Here is a 25,207-nt window from a genome sequence, read left to right on the forward strand (position 1 = left end):
AAACACAGAAAATCTAAGAACAAGGAGCCAGGTTAGAGCATAAAAGCAGGTTTGAATAGAAAAACTGAAGAAAAAAGCTAAGCCCAAAATCAATAAGCTTTCCACTCTTGAGTTTTGCAACAATAATGACTCCATAGAGCCAACAGACCCTGTACTCTGAACATGTCAGGATAAAAATGGAGGTTTCTCTTTTTCTCTGTACTCTCAGCATCTGTGCTGCCTGTGTGCACATCCACGCTCCATTTACTGCACATGTGCTCATGTGGTCAGGGGAGCGTGGTACGTCATCTGTAGACAGAGTTATCACTTTTATAAGAGATATTACATATTAATATGGATAATTATCAGATAAAAAACAACTCTGTGCTAGCATTAAAACAGGTACTGAGGCTGTCAGATACAGGGCTGAAGCTCCAGATGAATGAAACCGTCACTGACGTCTGCTTTTATTTGTTCTTTAGTTACATAAACCACAACCCAACCAGGGATGAAGAGAGGATTGTTTACACCAGAGACCCGGTCCTGGATCTGAGTATGTCTGACCCTGAGGTAGAGAGATGTTACAGTGTCTTTTAGCAGATGCTTTTATCCAAGGCAACATACATCTGACGGATAGACAGGTGTTCCAGGAGCTAAGGACCTCGCTCAAGGGCCCAAACTAGATATCAAATCTGTCCTGACTGGGATTCAAACCTCCAATCTCCCATATCAGAGTCAGTGGTGTAACCCACTAAGCCAGGGGTGTCCAAACGTTTTCCAATTGGGGCCACATACAGAAATATCTTAGGATGGTGGGGCCACGTTTATATCTCACCTGGATATTAAAGTTAGTAAAACCAATCTGATGTTGGTTGAGATGTGCTCAGTGACTGTGTATGCTGAAATTGCTAGTTGATGGCTGACAAGGCAAATGGCCAATCATTTTAAGGATTTTGGGGGGGGCCAATCAGATTTCAGGGGGCCCTAGTCAGCTCTGGCTACCACTGGCCCCGCCCCCGGAACATCATTGGTGCGGCTTTTTGCTGCTGTAACCATTAGGGCAGTGATACTCAACATGGGGCTCTGGACCAAACACAAATTTCCTTTTTTTTCCTGCTAAGTTTATAGCTAATATCTGATCTAATATTGTGTTGGCTAGAGTATAGAATGAATTATTGCTTGTTTTTATTTGAAAATACGTCAGATAAGGAACTTAAGAAATAATCTCATATTAAATCGCAATGGCAATAATGGGTAAAAAAATCACAATTAGATTATTTTTCCAAATCGTTCAGCCCTAGAATGAACGAGGGAAGAACAATTTAAAAACATCTAGTTGCAGTCATTTCTGCTCATATTGCAAATCTGCAATAACTTCATTAAAAAGATGATTATTATTTATGTCATTTGTTTTGATTAAAAAAAATTCCCTCTAGAACTGACCTTTTTGTTGAGCCGTATCACAAACTGCTGCTGTTCAGTGATGGTCTTTAACAACAAAACATGAAATTGAACTTGAAATATAATGTTTTTTTTAAATGGCAAATATATTAGGAAGAAGTCAAAATCATGAGTTTAAAAGGTCAAAATATGAAATAAAATTTGTAATCATGAAATTAAAAGTCAAAATATGATTCGAAATTTTAAATTCTGAGTCCAAAAGATCAAACTATGGGATTATGCAGTCAAAGTGTGGAGTTGAAAATATGAGATAAAATACAAATAATTGTTTAAAAAAGGTCAAAATATCACAAAAAAACTAGAATTATGAATCTTAAAGCTTAAATTATTATATAAGAAGTCAAAAGTATGTGTTGAAATGCGCAAAGTATGAAATTAAAAGCCAAAATCCTAACTTTGAGTCCTAATTGTGAGGTGTAAAATTGAAAATGTGAATTTAAATCACAAATTAATTTCTTTTCCCACATTCCTGACTTCTTATCTAATAATTTTTACTCCTTATCTTTCAAATTTTGTGACTTAACAAGGATATCTGAAATCATCAACAGTAAGATCACTTTTTTATACTTCTGCAGACCTCAGACTGTTTGGCCAGTTAGAACAGAAATATGAGATCATCTTGCAGGCCGGATTTAGCTGTTCCACCGGCCGGATTTGGCCCCTGAGCCTTGAGTTTGACACCTGTGATCTAAGTAAGGGTTAATGGATTAAAGGGTTAATGCCCGACGAGGCTTCGCGTCGGACGGTTCACACCTCCGTGTCGTCCACCAATCCCTGATAACTGGACACCTTGAAGGGCATTAACCCGCTTATACCATGGTCACTTGCCAACAAAAATAATTAATAAAACTACTAATTTATGATTTATACGTTTTGTGATCAAAATAGAAAGTTTTACAAAAACAACAACTTCTTTCCCCTAGCAATGCCTGAGGGCTTGACTAATAACTGGAATAGCCATTCCAATCCCATAACGTTCTTAGGGAATGTAAATGTGTTCACTACTCCAGTAAATAGGCGGGCCATAGATACGAAGTCACAATGGAACAAAAATATAGTCCGCTCAGCACACTTTCTGAACGGATTTATCAATGAAATGACATGAAGACGAGTGAGACGGAGAGTCATGTGATCAGACTGTAAACTGTAAGTTAACATGAACAGTCATCTGATAAAAATCTCAGTTTTAGCTGTTTGAATACACAGAATAATTCCTCCTTCAGCACTACGAGGTCACAGACATGAAACAGAGCTGTCCACGCCCTGCAGGTGCTGATTCTCCATCAGACACGTCAATATTTATCAGATATTATCATGCCGGTTTATCAGAAGCGTTTCCTTTGGCTCTACAAAGAAATAATGGCTTCTTTTCTTTTGTTTGTGTTATTTGAATCTTCTGACAATAGTTTATAGCAGTTAGAACAGGAGGGAAGTGAGTTTTTTGCGATACTCACCTCTCTGTGTTAAGGTGATGGAGAGAAGATGTACGTCTGTTAGCAGAGTCGGTTTGCTCAGCGTTTCTAACATACATATCCAGTACTAGACCGAATTATTAACGGAGGAATAATCACACAGTGGGGCATCAGCTCTGCTCTAACTGGATCTTGCACGCTCTCTCTGAGAGGGAGAAAATTGACACACGTCAATAGACACACAGCACATGCGCATTTTGTCACATATATCCAGCGCACATCACTGGCTACTGTCACTGCTCATTTACATAAGTAAACACAGAACAGGACCTCTCATTACAACTGAGAGCACATAGTCGTGTTTATGTCAACAACGTCGGATATAAAAGATAAGACCGTCTTAGGTTACAGGTCTTAAACCTAGAGTCTGTCATTTTATTTATGTCAGTAAAGTGACGGTTGATGACGGTCTATAGGCTTCTTAGACTGGCAGCGCTGTACTCCCTGCTCAGAAAAATGACTGTTTCAGGTTGCTATAGTTACTCCCAATGGAGTAACGGCTAACGGTTGCTGCGCATTAATTTGGAATGGTGAAAAGATTTTTTTTGACCAGGACTACTTGAGAAGTTCGAAAGGTGTCCGTATATCAGAAGTTAATTGACACCAATGGAATTTCCAGAGCCAATCAGAATCGAGTTTTCACCAAGACCACGTTATAACTGGTTTTAACAGATGGCATCACATCACACCTATCCTTGCTTCCCTCCACTGGCTTCCTGTCACTTGTAGAATTGATTTTAAGATTTTACTGATCACTTTTAAGACTCTTATGGGTTTAGACCCAGGTTATATCACTGAGATGCTGACCCCTTATGAGTCGTCATGTAGACTTAGATCTTCGGCAGGGGGCTCCTGGTCGTTCCAAAGTCGAGGCTCAAGTCCAAAGGAGACAGGGCTTTTGCTCTCCAGGCCGCTCAACTTTGGAAGGACCTGCCGGTCCCATAGGACTGCCAGGAAGCCTGCCATGACTGCCCTTCACCATCAGGCCCATTAGCACTGGTGTCAGCAACACGTGCACTGGAACCTGAACCTGTGGAGGAATGTTATGTTCTGAGATGAGTCCAGATTCTGCCTACAGCAGGTGGATTGTAGGGTATATGTGTGGAGAAGATGCAGAGAACGCTGGGCTGATTGTTGCTCAGATAGAGTAACATCTTTTTATGGAGGCAGTGTGATGGTGTGGGACAGCATGGAAAATTAGGCCTGTCATCATTAGAGGCAATCTCAATGCAGAGAGATGTGGAGGTGAGAATCTGCAACCAGTGGCAATCCCATATCTCATTGCTAACTGCACACAAAGTGCACACAAACTACTCAAATGTGCAGTCCCATTTACATGTATGTAAATGAGGAGTGGGGGTGGGAATTATCTCCAAAATGCTTCAGAAGATAAACCTCACAAAACTACACCTAATACATGTTGTTTTCATTACGTGTGTTAATTTGTTTATCAGTGATGTTTGGTTTAAAGTTGCATCATCCTTGATGAACAGATAATAATGCTCCTTCCTCCACGTTTCCAGATGAAACTCTAAACCTTTTCCTGTCATTTCTCCCTTCCAGGAGGGTTCCTGATCCCGTACCTCATCATGCTGGTCCTGGAGGGGATCCCATTATTCTACCTGGAGCTCGCCATTGGTCAGAAGATGAGTCTGGGCAGCATCGGGGCATGGACCGCCATCAGCCCGTATTTAGGAGGCGTGGGTAAGAGAGTGGACTAAATCAGAGCTGTGTACGGAGGCATGGGAGAGACAAAATAACCAAGGGGAATAAGTTAATAATGAAACTGTGATGGTTCAAACCTACATAAATCTGGATTCGTTATAGAACTGAGCTGGAAATTTTCAAAATAAAAGCCTTGTTTTGGGCCAACCTCTCCAGGGGTGCGTTCAGTCCTTGGTCATTTGAGGTTGTTCTGAAACAAAGCGGCGTTCCCTCTTTGGTGGACGGATGTGAACACAACAATCAAACTGTCAGAATAAAACAAGAGTGGAGATCACCAGGAAGAGTCGTCTCTGTTGGCTATTGACCAAACCCTGGAGTTACCGTAGATTTATCAGCACCCTATGGCAGTGGTTCTCAAATGGTGTGGCAAGACGACAAGTCTAGATGTGCCTTGGAATCTGGCTGGACCCCTGAAAAAACCCAGAGAATGGACCCTCCCCAGTTGTGATTTATTGATGAGTACGTGTGTTGGATCAGTAGCATTCATGATACTATTAACCAAGTTAACCAAGTTTTCTACCCATTTTTCCACTAATTTTGTCACCTTAAACCATTTTTGCTGCTTTTTTGCAATTTTGAACTTTTTAAAAATACTTTTGACCCTTTTTTTTTTTTTGCAACTTTTTTGCAACTTTTTGCCACATTCAACCCATTTTTTGCAACCTTTTTAACGGGTTTGCCTACTCTTGCTATTATTTGGACATTTTTTTGCCATTATTTTCAGCACTTTTTACCACATTGTAGCAACTTTAACCCTTTTTTGCCACTTTTCTGCCTCTTGTAACCTATTTTGTCATCTTTTTGACACTTTCAACCCATTTTTGCCACCTTCTTGCTAATTTTCACTCACTTTGCCTTTGTTTGGCCACTTTGTTGAATAATTTTGGCCATTTTTTAATCACTTTTAAACCATTTTAACCTCCTTAACCTACAACATTTAACCCTTTTGGCCACTTATAACCCGTTTTTGCCACCTTTTTGACACTTTCAACATGTTTTGCCACTATTAACCAAATTTTTGGCACCTTATGCCAATTGTTAACCATTTTTACTTTGTCTTGCCACTTTGTACCCAATTTTGCCATGTTTATCATCACTTTAACCAATTTTTGCCACCTTTCAGGCACTTTTTGCCGACTTTTGCCACCCCCAGTGGTCTGGGCCCCACAAACCTCTCACCTTTATTCCCCCTTATGGGCCACCTTGACTGCTACATTATTAAAAAAGTCTATTTTGTATTGATATGAATATGGTGTGCCTTGAGATTTTGGCTTAACCTTAGGTGTGCCTAGGGCGAAAAAAGTTTGAAAACCACTGCCCTGTGGTGTCTGTTCACCTGTGTATGTGTAAGGCAGGCTGTGGCGTGGTGAGCTTTGGCTCACTTTATTTCAGTTTCAGCACAAAAACCCAGTGGAACAATACAACAGTGGATCATCTGACCAGTCAGATCAGAGGAAATGTACTTTCTCTGATTCACTAATGTGGTTTTCAGTTTTAACCAAAAAAAATCTAACTAAACTTAACTAAATAACTAAAATGTAAAAATTATTTTAGTTCACTAAAGCTAAATAAGAATTATGTTTTACAAATAAGAGAAAAACTAACTGAAGCTGTATTGTGTGCCTATAAAGCTAACTGAAATAAAATAAGATTAGACACCAAATCTTATTAGATTTATTCTCTGACAGCAGACTCTCAGCGCTAAAGCCTGGTAAAACAGTCTGACTTCACACAAAGGTTGATTTTAGATCTGTATTTCTATTCCAATATCAAATTTGAAAGCCTATTATTTTATTTTAAGGCTGTCAAAGTTAACACATTAATAAATCCTGACTTAAGTCATAGTTATATACCACTTTCTTTATCGTTCAGCTCGTTGGGGGTCAGTGGGGCTGGAGCCAATCCCAGCTACATTTATATACTAGGAATTTAAAACAAAAGATAAAAAAAGGTAATCTGGGTTAAAAAAAAAAAAAGGGCAATCCAAAATGTACTGAAAGACCAAACAGTTCACAGTTAAAAAAATAATTGCGTAAACTTAAAAATCCAAACCAGCTGTTTCAGCTCTCATATTTCTGAGGTGATTCCACATCTCAACTTGGTTCTAATGGTTTGTAAATGATTAATATTAAATCTCAGCAGTAATCTCCATGAACTGTAAACTTAGCCAGCAGATGAACACATCAAGTCCAAAATCACTGCTGCTGTGAGTGTAATCTGTTTGGCTTGAAGCCCCTCGTCTTCAGTGATATTGATGGTCTGCGGTTTTTAACCCAGTTAGTGATTGCATTAGTTAGCTTAGTTAATTACCTCCGCCAAGGAGGTTATGTGATCGGGTGGGTTTGTTCATTTGTTCGTTTGTTCATTTGTTCATTTGTTTGTTAGCAACATAACTCAAAATGTCATGGATGGATTTTCATGAAATTTTCAGGAAATGTCAGAAACGGCATAAGGAAGAACTGATTAGATTTTGGGACACTGTCTGGATCCAGGAATTTTTTAAAGGATTCTTTACTATTGGAAGATAGGTCTAATGGCGGAGGTCTGCGCTGTTACCACTTTACACCAGGAGATGGCGGACATGAGTAACATATTCAAAGTTTTGGAGTGTATAGAGTTTGAAAGACGCACGCCCGGTTGAGGAGACGAGTCGGAGCGTAACAGAGAGAAAGACAGTGAATTGTAGCAAGAATACTCACAATGCTGGGAAGAATAGAGGAATATTCACCCTCTGCCATGACTTTCAGTCGTCCGGTGAGACCATGGGTGCTTCCACCATGACAGTCTACACGTAGTGAGGCCAATGCTTTACCTCACCGCGTCTTCACCCCACCAGGGAGGGAGTAATCAGGGAATTAGATTTTGGGAGTGATCCAGATCACTGTCTGGATCCAGGAATGTTTTAAAAGGATTCTTCACTATTGGGAGATAAGGTTGATGGCGGAGGTCTGCGCTCTCCGAGTGCTTTTCTGGTTTGTATTGTTGGCGGAGGTCTGCTGGACTTCACCGGTGTAATCTGAAGACCATGGCTTAATCTCCTGTTGATGTCAGCATCTTTGTGAACTCACAGTTTTGGTTTTTTTCCAACTTCCATTTAGCAGCTTTTTAAATGGAAATTTTCCTATAAGCAGACCGGGGTCTCCTCAGTCATCATAACCCTCAGGCACATAAACATCCGTGCTGGAGGACAGGAGGGAGTTGTGGTCAAACTTGGTCTTATGATTAATTTTTAATTTCTAATTTTTAATTTTTTACATGACAAGGTTTCCAGATTAAGCCCATGCATTGATGCGTTAATGCAGCCCTAAACAGTACTCAATCATTCTCAGTATTTTTGTTACTTGACAGTCACCCATTAAATTTTCCCAGAATGCCTTTGGCATTGCCCACTTTTGCACCATGAGCGAAGTTACTGACTCAGAGAAGTCCTGCATGTGTGAACCAAGCACAGTACACAGTGGAGTCATATTTACGATGGAAGAGGACTTCCTGGTTCAGTGGGAACCTTTTACTCCTTCCCTCTTTAGCTGTGAGCATAAATGTTCAGATTAAAGTCTGTGATAGAAATAAGGGAAAACTGCAATTGATGAAGAACATGTAGCTTTGAGTAGAGTACCTAAAATTGTTATTTTGGGTTTGATTTATACAGATTTTTTAAGTGTAGTAAAGTTTCTACAGTGTAGTCTTGCTAAGTTAACCCTAACATAAATGTGAGTAAAACTGAGTTCATATAACTTCCTGCTTCTTAACAGAAACTGTTTTTACAGATGCTTCCATTGTTTGAGTTTTATTAACTCTTCAGGGATAACCCAAAGTTTCCTCTTCTACTAAGAAACTTTGATGAAATTAGTTCCAACAAAAAAATTATGAGTTTTTAAATTTGTTCAGTTTTAGAGTGTTTTATAATCCAGAAGATTCGGGAGTCCTCCTTACACTGGAGAGGATCTTCTACTTTCTACAGATTAAATCATGGTGTCACTCTGATTAGACTCATTTCCTTTGTAAGGCTTATAAACAAACCAAACTTTAAAGATTCTGATTGCTTTTGTCTCTCTGAGCTCTGACTTCACTGTAGACTCAGAATCATCATTTAAAGTATTTTCTAATGTTATGTACTTCCTGTTGCAGGTCTTGCTAGCGTGGTGACCTCTCTGTATCTGTGCCTCTACTACAACATCATCAACGCCTGGAGCTTCTGGTACCTCTTCCATTCGTTCCAGGTGAGCTCAGATGCCATTCGTACTCTGACTTTAATTTTATAAAATATCATTTTTCAGTGTTAAACCCTTTCCTGTGGTCCTGTTCCTCACAGTCGGTGTTGCCCTGGGCCGAGTGTCCCGTCAACGCTAATCTGACGGGACCCTTAGAGGAGTGTGACCGGGCCACACCCACTGAGTACTTCTTCTACAGAGAAACTCTGGATATTGCTGGTTCTATTGAGGAGAATGGTGGCGTCCACATGGGCCAGATGCTCTGCTTCCTGCTGGCCTGGTTCGTCACCTACCTATTCATCGTCAGAGGAGTCAAGTCCACCGGAAAGGTGAGACACAACCTGTCAAATCCCAGGTCACAGCAAACAAAAATGATCAGTACTATAAACACCAGAGTACAGGTATTGGCTCCCTGCACATCACTAAAACGTGTGACAGACACGCCCCTCAAAAACAAACTCCATTTGTTCCCCTTTTCCCTCATAAGTTGACATGATGAAGTGATAATGCACTTCAAAAAAGACCCAGAGGGTAATGGCTCACTAGTTCATAGAACAGTGTTTCCCAACCTTTTCCAACTCAGGGCCCACTTTTAAGTTTCAAAAGTTTTTGCGGCCAACCTCCGATCCCTTAAATACGGAGGCCGTATAATGCATTCTCAGAGCACCTTTTTCATTGAAGATTGAACATAAACTCACCAGCACCCTTGGGGGGCCAGTAGTGATTTCTCCATTGAGAAAGTCTACCAAAAGGCCATGTTAAGAGAAGTTTACAACTATACCAATCATTCAAAGAGTGAATAATTTTTAAAAAATGATTCTTTAACTACTTTTGTATCCTGAAAGTAGAGAAATGTTCAGGCAAAAAAGTAAAATAAAAAAAAAAAAAAACTCAAAGAGAAGCCTGGACGAGCAGTCCAGTTTTGTGATGGTTTAGCCTGTTAAACTCTGACCTTATCTATGTTTCCTCAGCTGACGTCTGTCCAGTCTGTCTCATTATGATGGGAAATCTGTCTCCTTATAGAGACCCAGATAATTTTGCTCAACCCAGTAGAGCTGATTCTTCGGCTCCCAAATGGTTCTTAATTTGGTACCAGTTTGTCTTTTTAAATATGGATTACATAACAACAAAGCATGGGGGAAAGGAAACTGGCACTCAAACAAGAGCTAGCTACAGTGGCTCACATGAAAGAGCCATATAATAGAACAGATTCGTTCATGAAGAGCTCTTCATTTCTTGGTCTCTAACCTCACAAGGTTTGTCCTGTTGATAGTACATCACTGTTTACATTAAAGGCATGTTTGTGACTAAATGAGGATATTTTTATATGCTAAAGGGGCTCAGTACTAGACTCCTCCAGATTCCAGTCCCACTTCAGACCACACTAGGAGGTCTGCAGGACTAAGTATTAGTGATAATGATCTCTTCCTCTCCAGAGAAATTAGTTAAACTGTGGTAAAAATCACTGTTTAGTAAAAGTGTAGGGATTGTGCTCAATGTATGTAGAAATGTTCTGATGATAACTGCAGCGTAGAGGTCCATTTAGAGCTTTAAAGTACTAACTCTCCTTCATTCACATTCATTCCTAATGGCCGTCTCCTACTTCGTGACCGCTGATGGAGCATTCAGGATGAACTACCAAATTGAAATAGTTTTTTAATCATGCTTTAAACATGTTTATTTCTACTGTAAACCTTGATATTCGACTTTGACTATTCTCTCCATGTTTGGTTCCCCCTTAGGTGGTGTACTTCACCGCCACGTTTCCTTACGTGGTCCTCTTAGTCTACCTGGTCAGAGGCGTCACTCTTCATGGAGCCATCAATGGTGTCACGTACATGTTCACACCAAAAGTAAGGCTGGAGATACAGCGGAGTACATTTATATGTTCAGATATTCATAACAGAGTGACGTTAAGCTGAAATTCTAGTCTAGGTATTTTATTTTGAAATATTTGGAGTTTCAGTCATTCGATGACTTCTGCTTTCATGTTTGTTTCTTTATGCTCTTAGATGGATCAGCTGGCCAACCCAACCACTTGGATCAATGCAGCCACTCAGATCTTCTTCTCTCTGGGTCTGGGATTCGGCTCCCTCATAGCCTTCGCCAGCTACAACCATTACAACAACAACTTTGAGCGTCAGGCCATCGTGGTCTCCCTTATCAACAGTGGGACATCCGTCTTTGCCAGCATCGTCACATTCTCCATCTACGGCTTCAAGGCCACCGTCAACTATGAGAACTGTCTGGAAAGGTGGGTGCTGAGTCATGCTGAGTCATTTTAGAGACTGGAAATGGTTCTACAGAATAACACGTGAATTATGTAAGATCTGCAATGAGATTTACCTGACATCATGATGTTGCTTCAGAGACCGTCCAGAGAGAGGTTTTTTTAAAAAAAACCAATCATTTAAAAACTTTATTAATAATTTAAAGACAGAACTGAATAATCCAAAAAGCAGAAAACCGGGATAGATGAGGGTTAAATTAATGACTGATGGAGAGAAACATGGATGGATGGACGGACGGATGGACACATGGACGGATGGACGGACGGATGTATGGATGGACAGACAAACGGTTTGATGGATGGACAGACAGATGGACGGACACACGGACGGATGGATGGATGGACAGATGAGTGGACAAATGGATGGACAGACGGATGGATGGATGGATGGATGGACAGACAAACGGATGAATGGATGGACAGACAGATGAATGGACGGATGGATGAATGGATGGATGGATGGATGGATGGATGGATGGATGGATGGACGGATGGATGGATGGATGGATGGACGATGGATGGATGGATGGATGGACGGAGGGACTGACAGACAGATGGATGGATGGACGGACAGATAGATGGATGGATGGATGGATGGACGATGGACAGATGGATGGATATATGGATGGACGGATGGACAGATGGATGGATGGATGGATGGATGGACGATGGACAGATGGATGGATGGATGGAGGGACTGACAGACAGATGGATGGATGGATGGATGGACGGATGGATGGATGGACGGACTGATGGATGGATGGATGGGCAGATGGATGGACAGATGGATCGATGGATGGATGGACAGACAAACGGATGGATGGATGGGCAGATGTATGGATGGATAGATGGACAGACAAACGGATGGATGGATGGATGGATGGACAGATAGATGGATGGATGGATGGATGGACGGATGGATGGATGGACAGATGGATGGATGGATGGAGGGACAGACAGACAGATGGATGGATTAATGGATGGATTGGCAGATAAATCAACATCGATCTGTGGCTTCCTTTTAACTATTTTTTTTAATAAGATTGATCTGTCCTTAGATAATCTCATTGGATTTTGCCAGGAAGAGTACTGTGGAGGTGAAATTTGACTTTTGGTCTTTAATTGGCCTTTTGTCTTTGGGTGTACACTATAAGATATGGCTGATGTTGCAGCAGATTAAGTGGTACACTGTTGACTCTTCACAGGTGAAGTCAAAGACTTTCAGAGTTCCTTCTGTGTTCGTTAAAGTCATTTTCTGATTTGACCATCCCTTTCTCTCTCCCTCTCCAGCACTCGTGTTCTCCTGCTGAATGCCTTCAGTCTAGCTGAGGACACCATCAGCATAGACAACGTCCTCGAGTGGATCCAGAAGCTGAACTCAACGTACCCACAGCAGTTTGCTGAACTTGGACTGGAAGCTGTGCCCTGTGACCTGAACAAGGAGCTGGACACGGTTGGTCTCTCAGCTTACTCAGGATTTTGAGGCTTAGCTCTTGATTTGTAATGCTGAAATTGTCACCATTATATGGGACACACCCCTCCAAGAGAGGAGACTTCCATCATGATTAGAGTCTTAGTTTAGCATGAGGCTCTATGGGGACTTAATCACTCTAGTAGTCATATTCCTGAGCCCTGTAGGTCGCTGCTAGTCCTGAGACAGTTTTTTGTCTGTTTCTGTCCCGTTTCAGGCGGTGGAAGGGACCGGTCTGGCCTTCATCGTGTACAGTGAGGCCATTAAAAACATGCCTCTGTCTCAGCTCTGGTCCGTTCTGTATTTCATCATGCTCCTGCTGCTTGGGTTGGGCAGCATGTTGGGCAACGTCACTGCCATCATCACCCCGCTACGGGACTTCAAGATCATCTCCGGCATAAGCAACGAGATGTTCAACGGTGAGATCTACTGAAGAGCAAAGCTGCAACCAGAAAATAATGAAGCTTCAGTATTTATTTATTTCATCACTGCTCCAACCACTTGCTCAGCATTCTCCATATCTCCTGCTCCTGTCACACATTTGATCTAACTTTGAAATTATAAAATTCTGTGTTTGATGTTGTTCTAAATAATCACAACAAACTGGTGTACCACTGACTTTCTGACGTGTTTCACTTTCAGGTTTGGTGTGTCTGTTCTGTCTCCTACTGGGCATCGGTTTCACCACGCCATCAGGAAACTACTGGTTCACCATGTTCAACGACTACGGAGCGACCTTCTCTCTGCTCTTCATCGTCCTCTTCGAGGTCATCACCGTCAGCTACATCTACGGCCTGAAAAGGTACGGCACGACACAAGCACCTTTAAATAAAGTCCACCAACAGGGACTGTAATGATATCATATTCAAATCCATTTATTTTAATATGGAGTTGCCTTTTGCAGCTATAACAGCCTCTAGTCTCCTTGGAAGGCTTTCCACAAGATTCTGGAGTGTTTCTGTGGGAATTTTTGCCCATTTATTCTGTAGAACTTTTATGAGGCCAGATACTGATGTTAGACCAGAAGGTCTGGCTCATAATCTCCATTGCAGTTCATCCCAAAAGTGCTGGATGGGGTTGAGGTCAGGTCTCTGTGTGGGCCAGTCCAGTTCTTCCTCTGAACTCATCGACCCATGTCTTTATAGTCCTTTGTGCACTGGAGCACAGTCATGTTGGAATAGAAAAGGGCCGTCCCCAAACTGTTGCCACACAGTTGGAAGCATAGCATTGTCATAAATGTCTTAGGGTGCTGAAGCGTTAAGATTGGCCTTTACTGCAGATAAGGGGTCTAGCCCAAACCTCGAGAAACAGCCCCATAACCCCCTCTTCCTCCTTAACGCTTCCACTTTCTAATAGTATCACCAACAGTTAACTGTGGAATATCCAGCAGGGGTGAAATTTTATCGTCTCAATCCAAAGGTTGCATCCATAACAGTACCACACCTGAAGTCACTGAGCTCTTCAGAACGACCTGTTTAGGATCACAGATGTTTGTGAATGGAGACTGCATGGCTAGATGGCGATTTCATACACCTGTGGGTCTGATTGAAACACCCACAAAACAATGTCCTTAAAGGCAAATTGTGAATGAAAGTTCCTTTGTTTTGCAATCATATCTAAATGATTTTAATGTAAAAATGGTGCAGTATGGATTAGAAATAGAACAAAATCTGTAATTAATCTGTTTTTTCCAGGCACACTTTGGCGACCCACTAAAAATGGCTTCGCAACCCACCATTGGGTCCCGACCCACTAGCTGAGCATCAGTGTACTTGAACATAGTTAATGCATGGTTCAAAAATGTGTTTGCGATGGAACAGCACAGTATAAACAAAAGACTATCACCATAATGTGATTTTATAATCTCAGAGAATATTTGAGTTTTGTTTCTCATACATTTACTCCCTTCTAGCTCCCTTGTTTTTTCTCTTGAATGTTTCTGGTGTGTTATTGTAGCTGATGTGGAGTTGGATTGTCTTTACAGAGATAATATTGGATACATTTTTTTTTTTTTCTTCAAGATTCATTTTTAGGCCTTTTCATGCCTTTATTTGAAGGACAGTGGATAGACTCGGAAACAGGGATGAGTGTGGGGAGAGACATGCGGTAAAGGGCCACAGGCCAGATTCGAACCCGGGCCGTCCGCGTACATCGGTAGCGCCCTAAACCACTCGACCATCTGCGCTCCCACATTTTTTTTAGCTAAATAGATTTTCTTCATGTTGTAGGTTTGAAAAGGACATCGAGGACATGCTGGGCCATCGTCCCAACTGGTACTGGAAGATCATGTGGGGCGGAATCAGTCCCATCCTTCTCATTGCCCTCTTCATCTTCTACATCGCCAACTACATCATGGGAGGGACGCCCACTTATATGGCATGGAACAAAGACACGGTGAGCTGTGGCCGCATTCTTCTTTATGACTGTTACTTTGACTTTACTGCGTTTCTTTTACCATATAAATCTGAGCATCAGAGCTAACACAGGCCTGGGTCAGGGTCTGTCTGGTTTCCAGATTATGAACCTCTTCTTTTTGAAGGGACTCTACAGAGCTGTTCAGTTTGGTCTCTGAGTGAATCTGCACTGGTGTAAAGCACCCCTGCTGGCAGGGAAAGTCATATATTGTTTCTTTAAATATTAGGCTGTGAAATAGAACTGTTTCAGGCAAAAACAAGCTGACAGTTTAGTCATGGATCCACCCCCTGGTCAGCAAGAAAGCTTCCTACTGCTGCAGCTTTGGGGGAAGCTGGTGGTCACCACCACCTCGGTGTTTTAGCTAGGTGATAAGATCTGACTGAGACTTCTCAGTGTCCCTGTGCTGTTGAAGAGTCCAACAGGACAAAAACTGACAGTTTATATTAGTATCTCTGGTTTTATGAGGTTGTCATATGATGTAAATTTATTGGTTTGCAGAAATGGAGAGTAAAATGCCCAGTGCTGCAGCTCCACACAGTAGTAATGATAAGTGTTTTTTGCCCAACAGGCATCTGTACCGGTTGCATGTCTGAAAGCATCAAACAGGAGGATTTTGTATTTAAAGTCAAACACTGAGTGTCCCTGAAAATGTGCCTCACTATTAACTCCTTCTCTATGCAGATGACTGTCTGCTTCATGTATGGAATCCACTTTTCTCCCAGCTTAAATTTGAATTATTCTGAAGTCCTTTAGTCAACTAGGCTGCATTCTCAATAGGCCCACCTGCTCCATACTGTGTTAGAGCACAATCGTCGCCCTTTTCCAGTCCCCTGCTGGCCTGCATTCACATTGTTCCTGGTCCAACCACGCTAGAGCTGCTTACTTCTCTTTCAAGTGTTTTGTAGTGGTGGGAGGTCAATACCACCACCATCGGTGGTATTTCTGCCACTAAATGGATTATGCAATACCATCTAGGGATGTTCTGATACCATTTTTTCCTTACCGATATGATTCCTATATCAAGGTGTTGGGTATCGGCTAAAACTGAGTACTGATGCGATACCAGTGGGAACTTTCTGGACTGACTGTGCAAATTATGTTAGACCCACAGTGTTTAACAAATTTATTAGACCACCACCCAAAGTAAGGTTTATGCCACAGCTGCCCTAAATTAACAGCATTGGTAATCACCAAAATCATTTTTTGTGTTTCTGCAATGGTTAATACACCAATATGTAGAAGCTCTTTAACCCAAATGATATTTTTAATGCTAAAATATAATTATTATTGTTATCCATGAATTTTCAAATTTATTGATTTACAAAAAAACTGAAAAAATCGTTAAGCACATTATTATTTCTTGATCAAAATATCAAATTGTAGTTATTCACTATCATTCTGAACAGAAAAATGAGTTTTAATGGTTGAATGTTATGCTTGCTTAATTTCTGACTTCTCAGAGAAGCCCAGTGAGCCGGCTCAAATTTGGGTGAATTCAGTTTGAAATCCCTCATTCCTGTTCAAAATGGTAAAACGTGGAGAGCTGACTGAAAATGAAAGAGTCCGCGTTAAAGCACTTCATGATGCTGGATGGTCTCTGAGACAAATATGACAGGTGGTCTAATACATTTGTTAAGCACTGTATGTTTGACTCAGAACATGGCTCAACAAGTAGAATCATAATGTGCAGCATCTCTGTGACCCTAAATTTGTTTTCCTGCTGATTATTGAGTTTTACTCCTAAATATTAAAATAACAATACAGGGGGCTGCATCACACTTTTGATAAACTGTGTCACTTCTCTGTCGTGTACGACTGCGCTGGTCTGAAGGTGTTTTAGCGATCACATTCAGAGAAAACTGTCACACAGCCATCATTCTCTGCTGCTGCAGTGGGTCCTTTGGTTCTTCTTCGCTGCTCTAAAAAAGGGTAGCCCATTCGTGCAGTGTTTCCAGCAGTGTAGAAGAACTGATTCACGGTTTATAGCGCTGACATTTAGCATGGCTAAATGGAGCAAAGTATAAAGTTAAACCAAACGGTATTGGTATCGGTGCATAAACTCACCGATATCTGCAGTTTAACTGGTATCAGACGTATTTCCAATACTAGTATCGGAATCAGAACAACTCTGTAATACCATCATCAGTGGTTTAAAAGTTGAATGTTGTGCACTCATAAGGTATAACCAATGCCTTTTTCTGTTTTTATAGGGATGCACAGTATTAGAGTTTTGCAGATAGCCACTATGCTGATAGTTACACATTTTTTGTAAGATTAATTGTGTGTTTTTTTTTGCTTAAATTAGAGAGACACAGGACAGTGAATAGAGCTAGAAACAGGGATGAGAGAGAGAGGAACGACATGCTGTGAAAGAGCCACTGGCTGGACTTGAACCCACAAAGACAGTGACCTCACCACTGCACACCTACACACGCTTTAGCCAGTAACTCTCCTGATATTTGTTCATGTAGTTCAGATTTAAAAAGTCTGTCCTTCTAACACTCATTAAAGTTTAAGGACAAGCAAACTTCAGTTTCAAGAATATTCATTTAAATTTAAGAAATTAGGAGAAATTTAAAAGAAACGGCATTAGCTGATGTAGATTTGTTGGTCCGGACTAAAACTGTGAATTTATCTGTACATACAGTCGAGACTTAGAGCCAATAAAGTGGTTCAAAACATCGGCAGAAATGATTATATATGATGATTAAATCCTTAAGCTAATATCTGCTGATACAATCCACCCCTAGTCTTTTAAACAACAAAAGTTGGAAATAAAAAAGGAAACTCGCTTTCAGATCTCACAGAATCAGCTGAATGGCACAACATCACTAAGACAAATCAGTGTAAATGGATTTTATGGCATTGTTTTTCCTCCCTCTATCTCTCTTTTATTGGACATGTTACAGGTGGTCGTTATCACGGTTGGTTCAGTGATAAAAGCTGAAGCAGGAGCTGATATCCACAAACACCGAACGTATCGGGAGGAGGTGGATCAGCTGACCAACTTTAAGAGGCTGTTTTCAAACATAATTCTGCCCTAAGAGTGAAACACACAAAGCTCTGTTAGAGTTTACATAAAGACATATAAAGAGACGGAAACATAAAGAGCAGACGTGGAGCAAAGAGCATTAGGTCAGCCTGGATGTTACACAACAGAGTCCCTACAGACCGCTATCAGACAGAGCTGCTGCAGGGTGGGACTAAATACTGAGACAAGCTCTGAGATATAGAGTCTTGGCTTTTTTGAAGTTTAAATCATATCTTTACAACAGAGTACAGCAGCAAATTCAATGTTTTTTGTTGTTTGAATTTTTACTTTCACTTGGTTTAGGTGTCAAATCAAGTTTATTCACCCTTAAGTGGCATTTTAATCCAGTGATATGGTCTAGTGATAAGGTCGTTGACTAAAACTATGACTAAAAATGTCGACAACCTTTTCCTCCATGACCATCCTTCTGTATGTGGCCCCCAATGGAAAATGTTTGGACACCCCTGCACTAAGCTATCCAGCCCCAGAGATGCGATCTTAAAAGTGTGGCATGATAGCAGCCGTATTCATGAAAATGTTTGATATTTTAAAGATAAATAATGTAATGAAAGACCAGGTAAGAACAAACCGGAGAATCATTCAAGTTAACAGTAAATTAGGTGGAGGGAATCATAAAGAAAGGAGGATATGTGAAGATTTAGAACAAAACCCTCAAGCAGTCAGCAGGGTCGTGGTTGTGGATTTGTCTTCTGACACAACGACGACCCAAACATCCATGGCTCCTGGTGAAGATTTACCTCCAGAAGACCAAAGTGAACCTCAGAGACTGGCCTAACCAAAGCTTGACTTTTATCCCTTTGAAAATCTGTGGACTGAACATCAAGGTCCATGCCAGAAGACCATCAAATTTCGAGGATCTTGAGAGATTTGTCAAAGAAGAATGACTGAGATTTCTCAGGAGACGTGTCTGAGACCAAAACTATGACTAAAACTGTTCGTCGACAGCCTTTTATTCTATGACAAAAACTAGACTAAGACTAACAAAAATAGATCTGTGATGACTAAAACTGACAGAAACTAAGTTTAGTTTTTGTCAAAATGACTAAAACTAGACTAAAATATAATGTAGTTTTCATTGGACATTTAAAATCTGTGATAATTCTCCACTGGTGGTAAATCTGTCAAAAAACAATTCAGCTGTAGCTCTTCTGCCTCTCAGCTGTAGAAAGCAGGGACCCCAGGTTTGGCAGAGTGCAGAGAACACACTACCATGATTTGGTACCAGATTTAGGCAAGAAAATGAGTGCTTGGACTAAAAGTAAAGACTAAAATGTGAGGAATTTTATGGGCTATAACTAGACTAAAATGTTTTCGTTTCGACAAAAACTAGATTAAAACCAAAAGGGTAGAAATGACTAAAATGTGACTAAAATGCATTTAATTTAAAGACTAAAACTAAGACTAAAATTTAAAACATCTGCCAGAATTAACACTTCTTTAATCCCACTTTAAAATATTTGAATGTGCTTAAATGCATCTGCACCTTAGGTGGGCTAACCCGGTGCGCCCATGGCGTGTCTTCTGAGGCTCTAGATCAGGGCTGTACAAACTTTTTCCCAGGGGCCACATACAGAAGTGTAGAGGATGGTTCCATATACCTCTTCTTCCGGGTATGGCAGTTAATAAAACCAATAAAATGTTAGTTAATATATGCTTAGTGATTGACAAGGCAAGGCAAAAAATTATCATCATTTTTAGGATTTTTGGGAGGCGCTGGCTACCACTGGCTCCACTTCTGGAATGGTATTAGTTCTGCTGTTTGCTACTGTAATCAATAAGGATATTATAAATCAGAATATCGTTATTTTGGTTGCCAGTATGTTTACCATTTGCACTGCTGTCTCAATTTAGTCACAAAAAAACACAAAGAATTATTGTTTTTGTCAAAATGTTTGTTTACAGAATTAGCATGGTAGCACCACTTTGTGCTGAAACTAAGAAGTATAATACACTCTAGTTTCACATTGTAATGTGCTGTGTGCCATTAAAAAAGGCTGCATTTTGCCTCTGGGCCATAGTTTGGACCCCCATGCTCTATTTTTGGCTCTGTAATCCTCTACAGGTGTGAACGGGGACAAACTGTGGTCTGCCTTGGGTCAGAAAGAGCAAACTGCCGTGTGAAACCACACTCATAAACCACTAACCCATTAAAACTGCAGCATGTAGAATTTAGCACTGACGTGTTTGTTCCCCTAATGTTCCATGAAAACACGAGGTTTGTTCCTCCCATAGTCCTTTGACCTCTGGTAGCTGCCATGGCAATGGTCTGAGTCACTGTATGCTAGAAAATGATTAGCCTGGACTTTGTGCAAAGTTTTAGGAAAACAGCCATACATCTCTATTATTATTTATTCATGATGCCAGTTAATATTTGTTCTGTGAGAGGATGTCGAAATAACTGGGCACAAGGATGAACTGATTTGAGGTCAAAGGTCAAGGAGCATCCCAGCCCATCTTGTACCTTTACTACCACCAGGCTAGGATTGTAGTTCTGTTGCGTTTTCTCATATATTGTCATGTTGGTGCATAGAATTGGCCTTTACTGGTTGCTTGGTTTGACTCTTCCTGTGGTCTCTTCAGGGTAAGTCGGTGGAGACAGAGTACCCGGTGTTCGGTCAGCTCTTCATCGGGCTGCTGCTGGTGTCATCGGTCAGCTGCGTTCCTCTCACCGCTCTCTACGTCTTCTGCAGGAAGAGGAAACAGGGGAACCGTCCGGAGAGACAGCGTACGATCAGCACGTTGTCTGCTTAAAGACACAAAGCGTCACAGACTCCTCTGTGTCCTCCTGAAAGTCTCCATCAGGGATCAGACGGAGGGCACGCCATCAGAGGTCACCTTCATGTTTTATAAAATACTACAGTGAACGTGTTCTTAGGCATCCTGTCGGTCAGTGTTAGACGTCTGAGCCACATTAAACACTCCATTTAACACTCCTCATGTCTGATCAGCTTAAAGGGAAACTCCAGCAGCTCCTCAGATAACTGGTACATGTTTATCTGGAGGCTGCAGCAGGGAAACAGACTGTAATGTCTGCAGCATAAGTCTGCACCAGTTCAGCCTAGTAGGTATCAGTGTTAGCACCAGAACCATACTGGTGCCAGACTTCAGGATCCAAACAGCTCCTGGAGAATGTTGCAGACTTTACAGCATGTTTCACCTCTGCAAGACAAACTAATCTGAGTAAATTAAAACATGTAAAAACTGGGTTCAGATCAGCTAGGCTGGATTTCCCTTTAACTGCAAACCTATTTAGCATAAATGTAGTTTATCTAATTCCCAAACATCTCCATAAATGATAGCTGTTTTCATGTGACACTAGTTTATCAGTGTTCATATTATGATGAATGTATGTAGATATGTAGTTTACTCAGTGAGTAATGACTTGTAGACTGTTAGAAATCCTTTTATATTTTATACACAGCCAAAAGTCTTTTCTATTCGGCCTTAAATGCGGATGTGTCCAAATGAACGAGGTGAGCTTATTCAGGGTCAAATTCTGTTTATTCATAGGAAAGAAAATCTCACAGCGGGATTAAACTTCAGCAGGATTATCAAACATTAATGCACTAAAGCCACCAGCAAATCTGTCCTGTAGTTAACCTTTTACCACATTTACACGATGATTATTTCAGCTGAAAACAGGATCTTTTGTAGGGATTTGCCCGCCAGTCTACACGATAGCGGCATGCCTGACAATGCAAACTTTTAAAAACAGCAGAGTTTTTATCCTAAAGTAAACCAACAGTACGCAGATCCTGAAGAACTTACCTTTTTGTGCACGCGTTCATTGTGGTTCTACTCCATGTGGCAGTAGACGGACTTCAACAACAATGGCGTCCTCCTGAGTTTGTGCTGCTCATGCCCAGACAGCCTTCCTCCTTTAAACAGAACTTCAGGGGTAATGGTGAATTCTGCAACAACTCTGAAATCTGTGAAATGGAAAGTTTGAAAAAAAATCTGAGTCTAAAAATCAGTTGAGTCTAAAAATCAGTTGTGATCTTACCTGAGTTTTGCAACAATAATGACTCCATATTGTTTAAAAATTAAAGGTCACATATTTTTCTTATAAATGTATATCTTTAAAGCTGTGCCGTGTTTATTGCGGCATTTTCAGGTGTTTTTGTGGATCTGTGTGACTGTGGTTGTCATCACAAACTTTGACAAAAATGAGAATGAGCCCGTTTTCAGAGTATTGTTTGAGTGTAAAAATGTTCTTTAATTTCTGAAAATGTCATTATTTTTTTGTGAATCAGAAACAGACATCATTAATACAATAAAACAGACACTCGGCTTCATCAATTTAACTATTTTCATGTCGTCTTTAAACAAACTTTTTAGTCAGGAACTTTTTGGATAGATGAAGGCCTTCTAACAAAAATGTGAATTCAGTTTGTCTTGAGCTGTGATAAGCAGGTTTTTATGTTTGCTTTGTAAGAAGAATGTACAAATGATCACTGTTTCCTACATATGAAGTATTTTTGATATCTACTTTTGTATCTGTTGGTAAAGAGGCTGGTATCTGCTATCTGCAGAGCTACACAGTGTAGCTCATGTATTAAAAATCACCTTCAGTTTCTCTGTGGTGGTGGGTGTGAGAACTTCCCATCCAAGGTACACTTTAAGGACAAAAGCATTCATGCACACCTATATTATTGAATCCAGGTGTTTCAATCAGACCCACAAGTGTGAACTCATCACCTAGCCATGAGTCTCCTTTCTCAAACATCTGAGATCCTAAACAGGTCGTTCTGAAGAGCTCAGTGACTTCAAGTGTGGTACTGTGATGGATACCACCCTTGCAATAAGACAGTTGGTGAAATTTCATCCCTGCTGTATATTCTATCGTCAGCTGTAGGTGATGCTATTAGAAAGTGGAAGAGTTTAGGAACAACAGCAACAGCCATGAAGCGGAAGACCTCATAAGATCACAGAGCGGGGTCAACGACTGCTAAGGCCCATGATCCTTAGAGTCTCCAAGTCTCCGCTGATTCCATCGCTGAAGAGTGCTGAATCTCCAAAGGCATTAATGTAAACACTAAAACTGCAGCAGGAGCTTCATGGATGGGTTTCCATGGCCGAGCAGCTGCATGCAAGCCTCACATAACCAAGTCCAGTACCAAACGTCAGATGGAGTGGAGTAAAGCACACTGATACTGGACTGTGGAGCAGAGCAGATGTGTTCTGTGGAGTAGTGTTTTTGTAACTGAGAACGATCTTGGTTTTGAAGACCACATTTTTAATGTCTCAGTCTTGTCTTGGTCTCAGAATGGATGGACTCAGGATTTTCCATCAAGACTGGTCGAGACCAGCACTGATCTGCTATTCTTGGACTTCATAAGAAGAAGCACTAGCTTAAACAGCAAATAGCTACACCTGCAAAAATCAGCCCATCTTATTTCTAGTCAGAAATACCTCTGAACTCTTACTTTAGGCCTCATTCACATGACAAATGTAGATAAACATCTCATTTTCAGATATTTAAAATCATTCCAGACTTGTCAGTGGCTTTAAACATACGAGGATTTATTTTTAACAAGAAGTTAGTCAAACAAATTTGTTAAGATTTTAGATTTTTGCATGTTGTGCTTTGAAAGAGTTGCAGACACCTTGCTTTTATCTGTCAATTTTATTTAAAAGAAAACTTAAATTCCAGAGAGAGCAACAGTTTGGGGAAGGGCCTTTTCTACTCGGTAAAGACACAGTCTGATGAGTGGAAGAACTTGAGTGGTCCACAAAGAGTCCTGATCTCAACCCCATCCAGTGCCTGGAATGGAGATTGTGAGCCAGGCCTTCGGGCCCAACATCAGTGCCTGACCTCATAAATGCTCTGCAGGATGAATGGGCACAGAAACGCTCCAAAATCTTGTGGAAAGCCTTCCAAGAAGAGTGGAGGCTGTTATAGCTGCAAAAGAGGGACAACTCCATGTTAAAGTACATGGATTTGAATACAATGTCATCACAGTCCCTGCTGGTGGAATGGTGAGGCGGTCAAATACTTTTGTCCATATAGTGTACCTTTAACTTCCACATACTTCATCTGCACAGCACACTACAGGTATTCATCAATAGATAATTCTATTTCTAATGTACTGGTGCCTCTTTCTCTTTTTTCGTACGCCGTTTGACTATTGCTGGTTGGTTTGGTTGAAATTATTAACACGAGGATTTAAATGTGTAAATGTTCTTGTGAAAACGTGAGTGATCACTGTTGAGCTCTATAAGGGACAGATGTTAAACAGAAAGCATTTCTCGTCCACTGTGCCAAATATAAACTTTGATACTGAACTTTAGCCTCTAAAACCTTTAAACGATGTAAAATATGTACATAATGTAGATATTTGTCTCTTTAATGATCTGATGATTGGCGCAGAGAACATTTTTAATGTTTTTATCATGAATTAGTTGTTTTACTAAAAGATGTTAAAAATCAAAGCAAACACCTGTGAGTAGAGATCTAACTCTGTTTCTAGCTTTTTGTTTTCATGGTTTCAAACTGTGATTGTTTTTTATTAAATGTGTTTCTGTTCATAATAAACGTGCTGTCTGTGTGGTTTTTGCAGCTGTAAAAGTAAAAATATACCTTTAAAAAACAAAATAAAGGAAAACTTGTTAAAACAGGTTTATTGGAGATGTTTTGAGTCTTTGCTGACTTTGGTTGGAAGAGGAAAATCTAACCCAGAATCATCATAACTTTATAGTAGCGTCAACCCTATTTTTGGGCAGTGGTTCTCAACATGGGGGTCGGGACCCCCTTGGGGGTCACAGGACACTGAGCTGGGTCACCAGATGCCTCCAAAAAAACAAGAACATATTACACTTTTGGCACTTTATACCAGCTAACCAAATTTTAACCTGTTTTCATCACTTTTTCCTACAAATTTTGTCGATTTTAGACCCATTTTTCTATGCTAAACACTTTCTATGCTTTTTTTCTGCCTGTTTTTGCCACATTAAAACCAATTCTTGCCACTTTCTGCCTATTGTTGCCTCTGTTGACCCATTATTGCCACTATTAACCATTTTTATGCCAATTTTAGCCACATTTCACTATTAGTGATGCCCAATTTTGACAGTTTAACCCATTTCTACCAATTTCTGCCTATTTTCTGCCTCAGTTAATCAATTTTTGTC

General features: G+C 40.6%; 1 protein-coding gene across 1 annotated transcript in view; it reads left to right on the forward strand.

Annotated features, from left to right (window-relative positions):
- LOC121513790 (sodium- and chloride-dependent transporter XTRP3-like) overlaps positions 1-22,380 on the forward strand; it is a 44,561-nt gene extending 22,181 nt beyond the window's left edge. Inside the window, exons 2-11 of the mRNA XM_041793758.1 lie at positions 4,476-4,616; positions 8,766-8,857; positions 8,950-9,177; positions 10,591-10,701; positions 10,861-11,102; positions 12,429-12,591; positions 12,827-13,028; positions 13,252-13,411; positions 14,838-15,003; positions 20,657-22,380. Of these exons, the coding sequence (XP_041649692.1) occupies positions 4,476-4,616; positions 8,766-8,857; positions 8,950-9,177; positions 10,591-10,701; positions 10,861-11,102; positions 12,429-12,591; positions 12,827-13,028; positions 13,252-13,411; positions 14,838-15,003; positions 20,657-20,827 (1,676 nt within the window). The 3' untranslated portion in view covers positions 20,828-22,380. The remainder of the gene's footprint in view (positions 1-4,475; positions 4,617-8,765; positions 8,858-8,949; positions 9,178-10,590; positions 10,702-10,860; positions 11,103-12,428; positions 12,592-12,826; positions 13,029-13,251; positions 13,412-14,837; positions 15,004-20,656) is intronic.
- Positions 22,381-25,207: the final 2,827 nt, after the last annotated feature.

This window comes from Cheilinus undulatus, linkage group 8 (assembly GCF_018320785.1).
Source record: "Cheilinus undulatus linkage group 8, ASM1832078v1, whole genome shotgun sequence".
Lineage (NCBI taxonomy): Eukaryota > Metazoa > Chordata > Actinopteri > Labriformes > Labridae > Cheilinus > Cheilinus undulatus.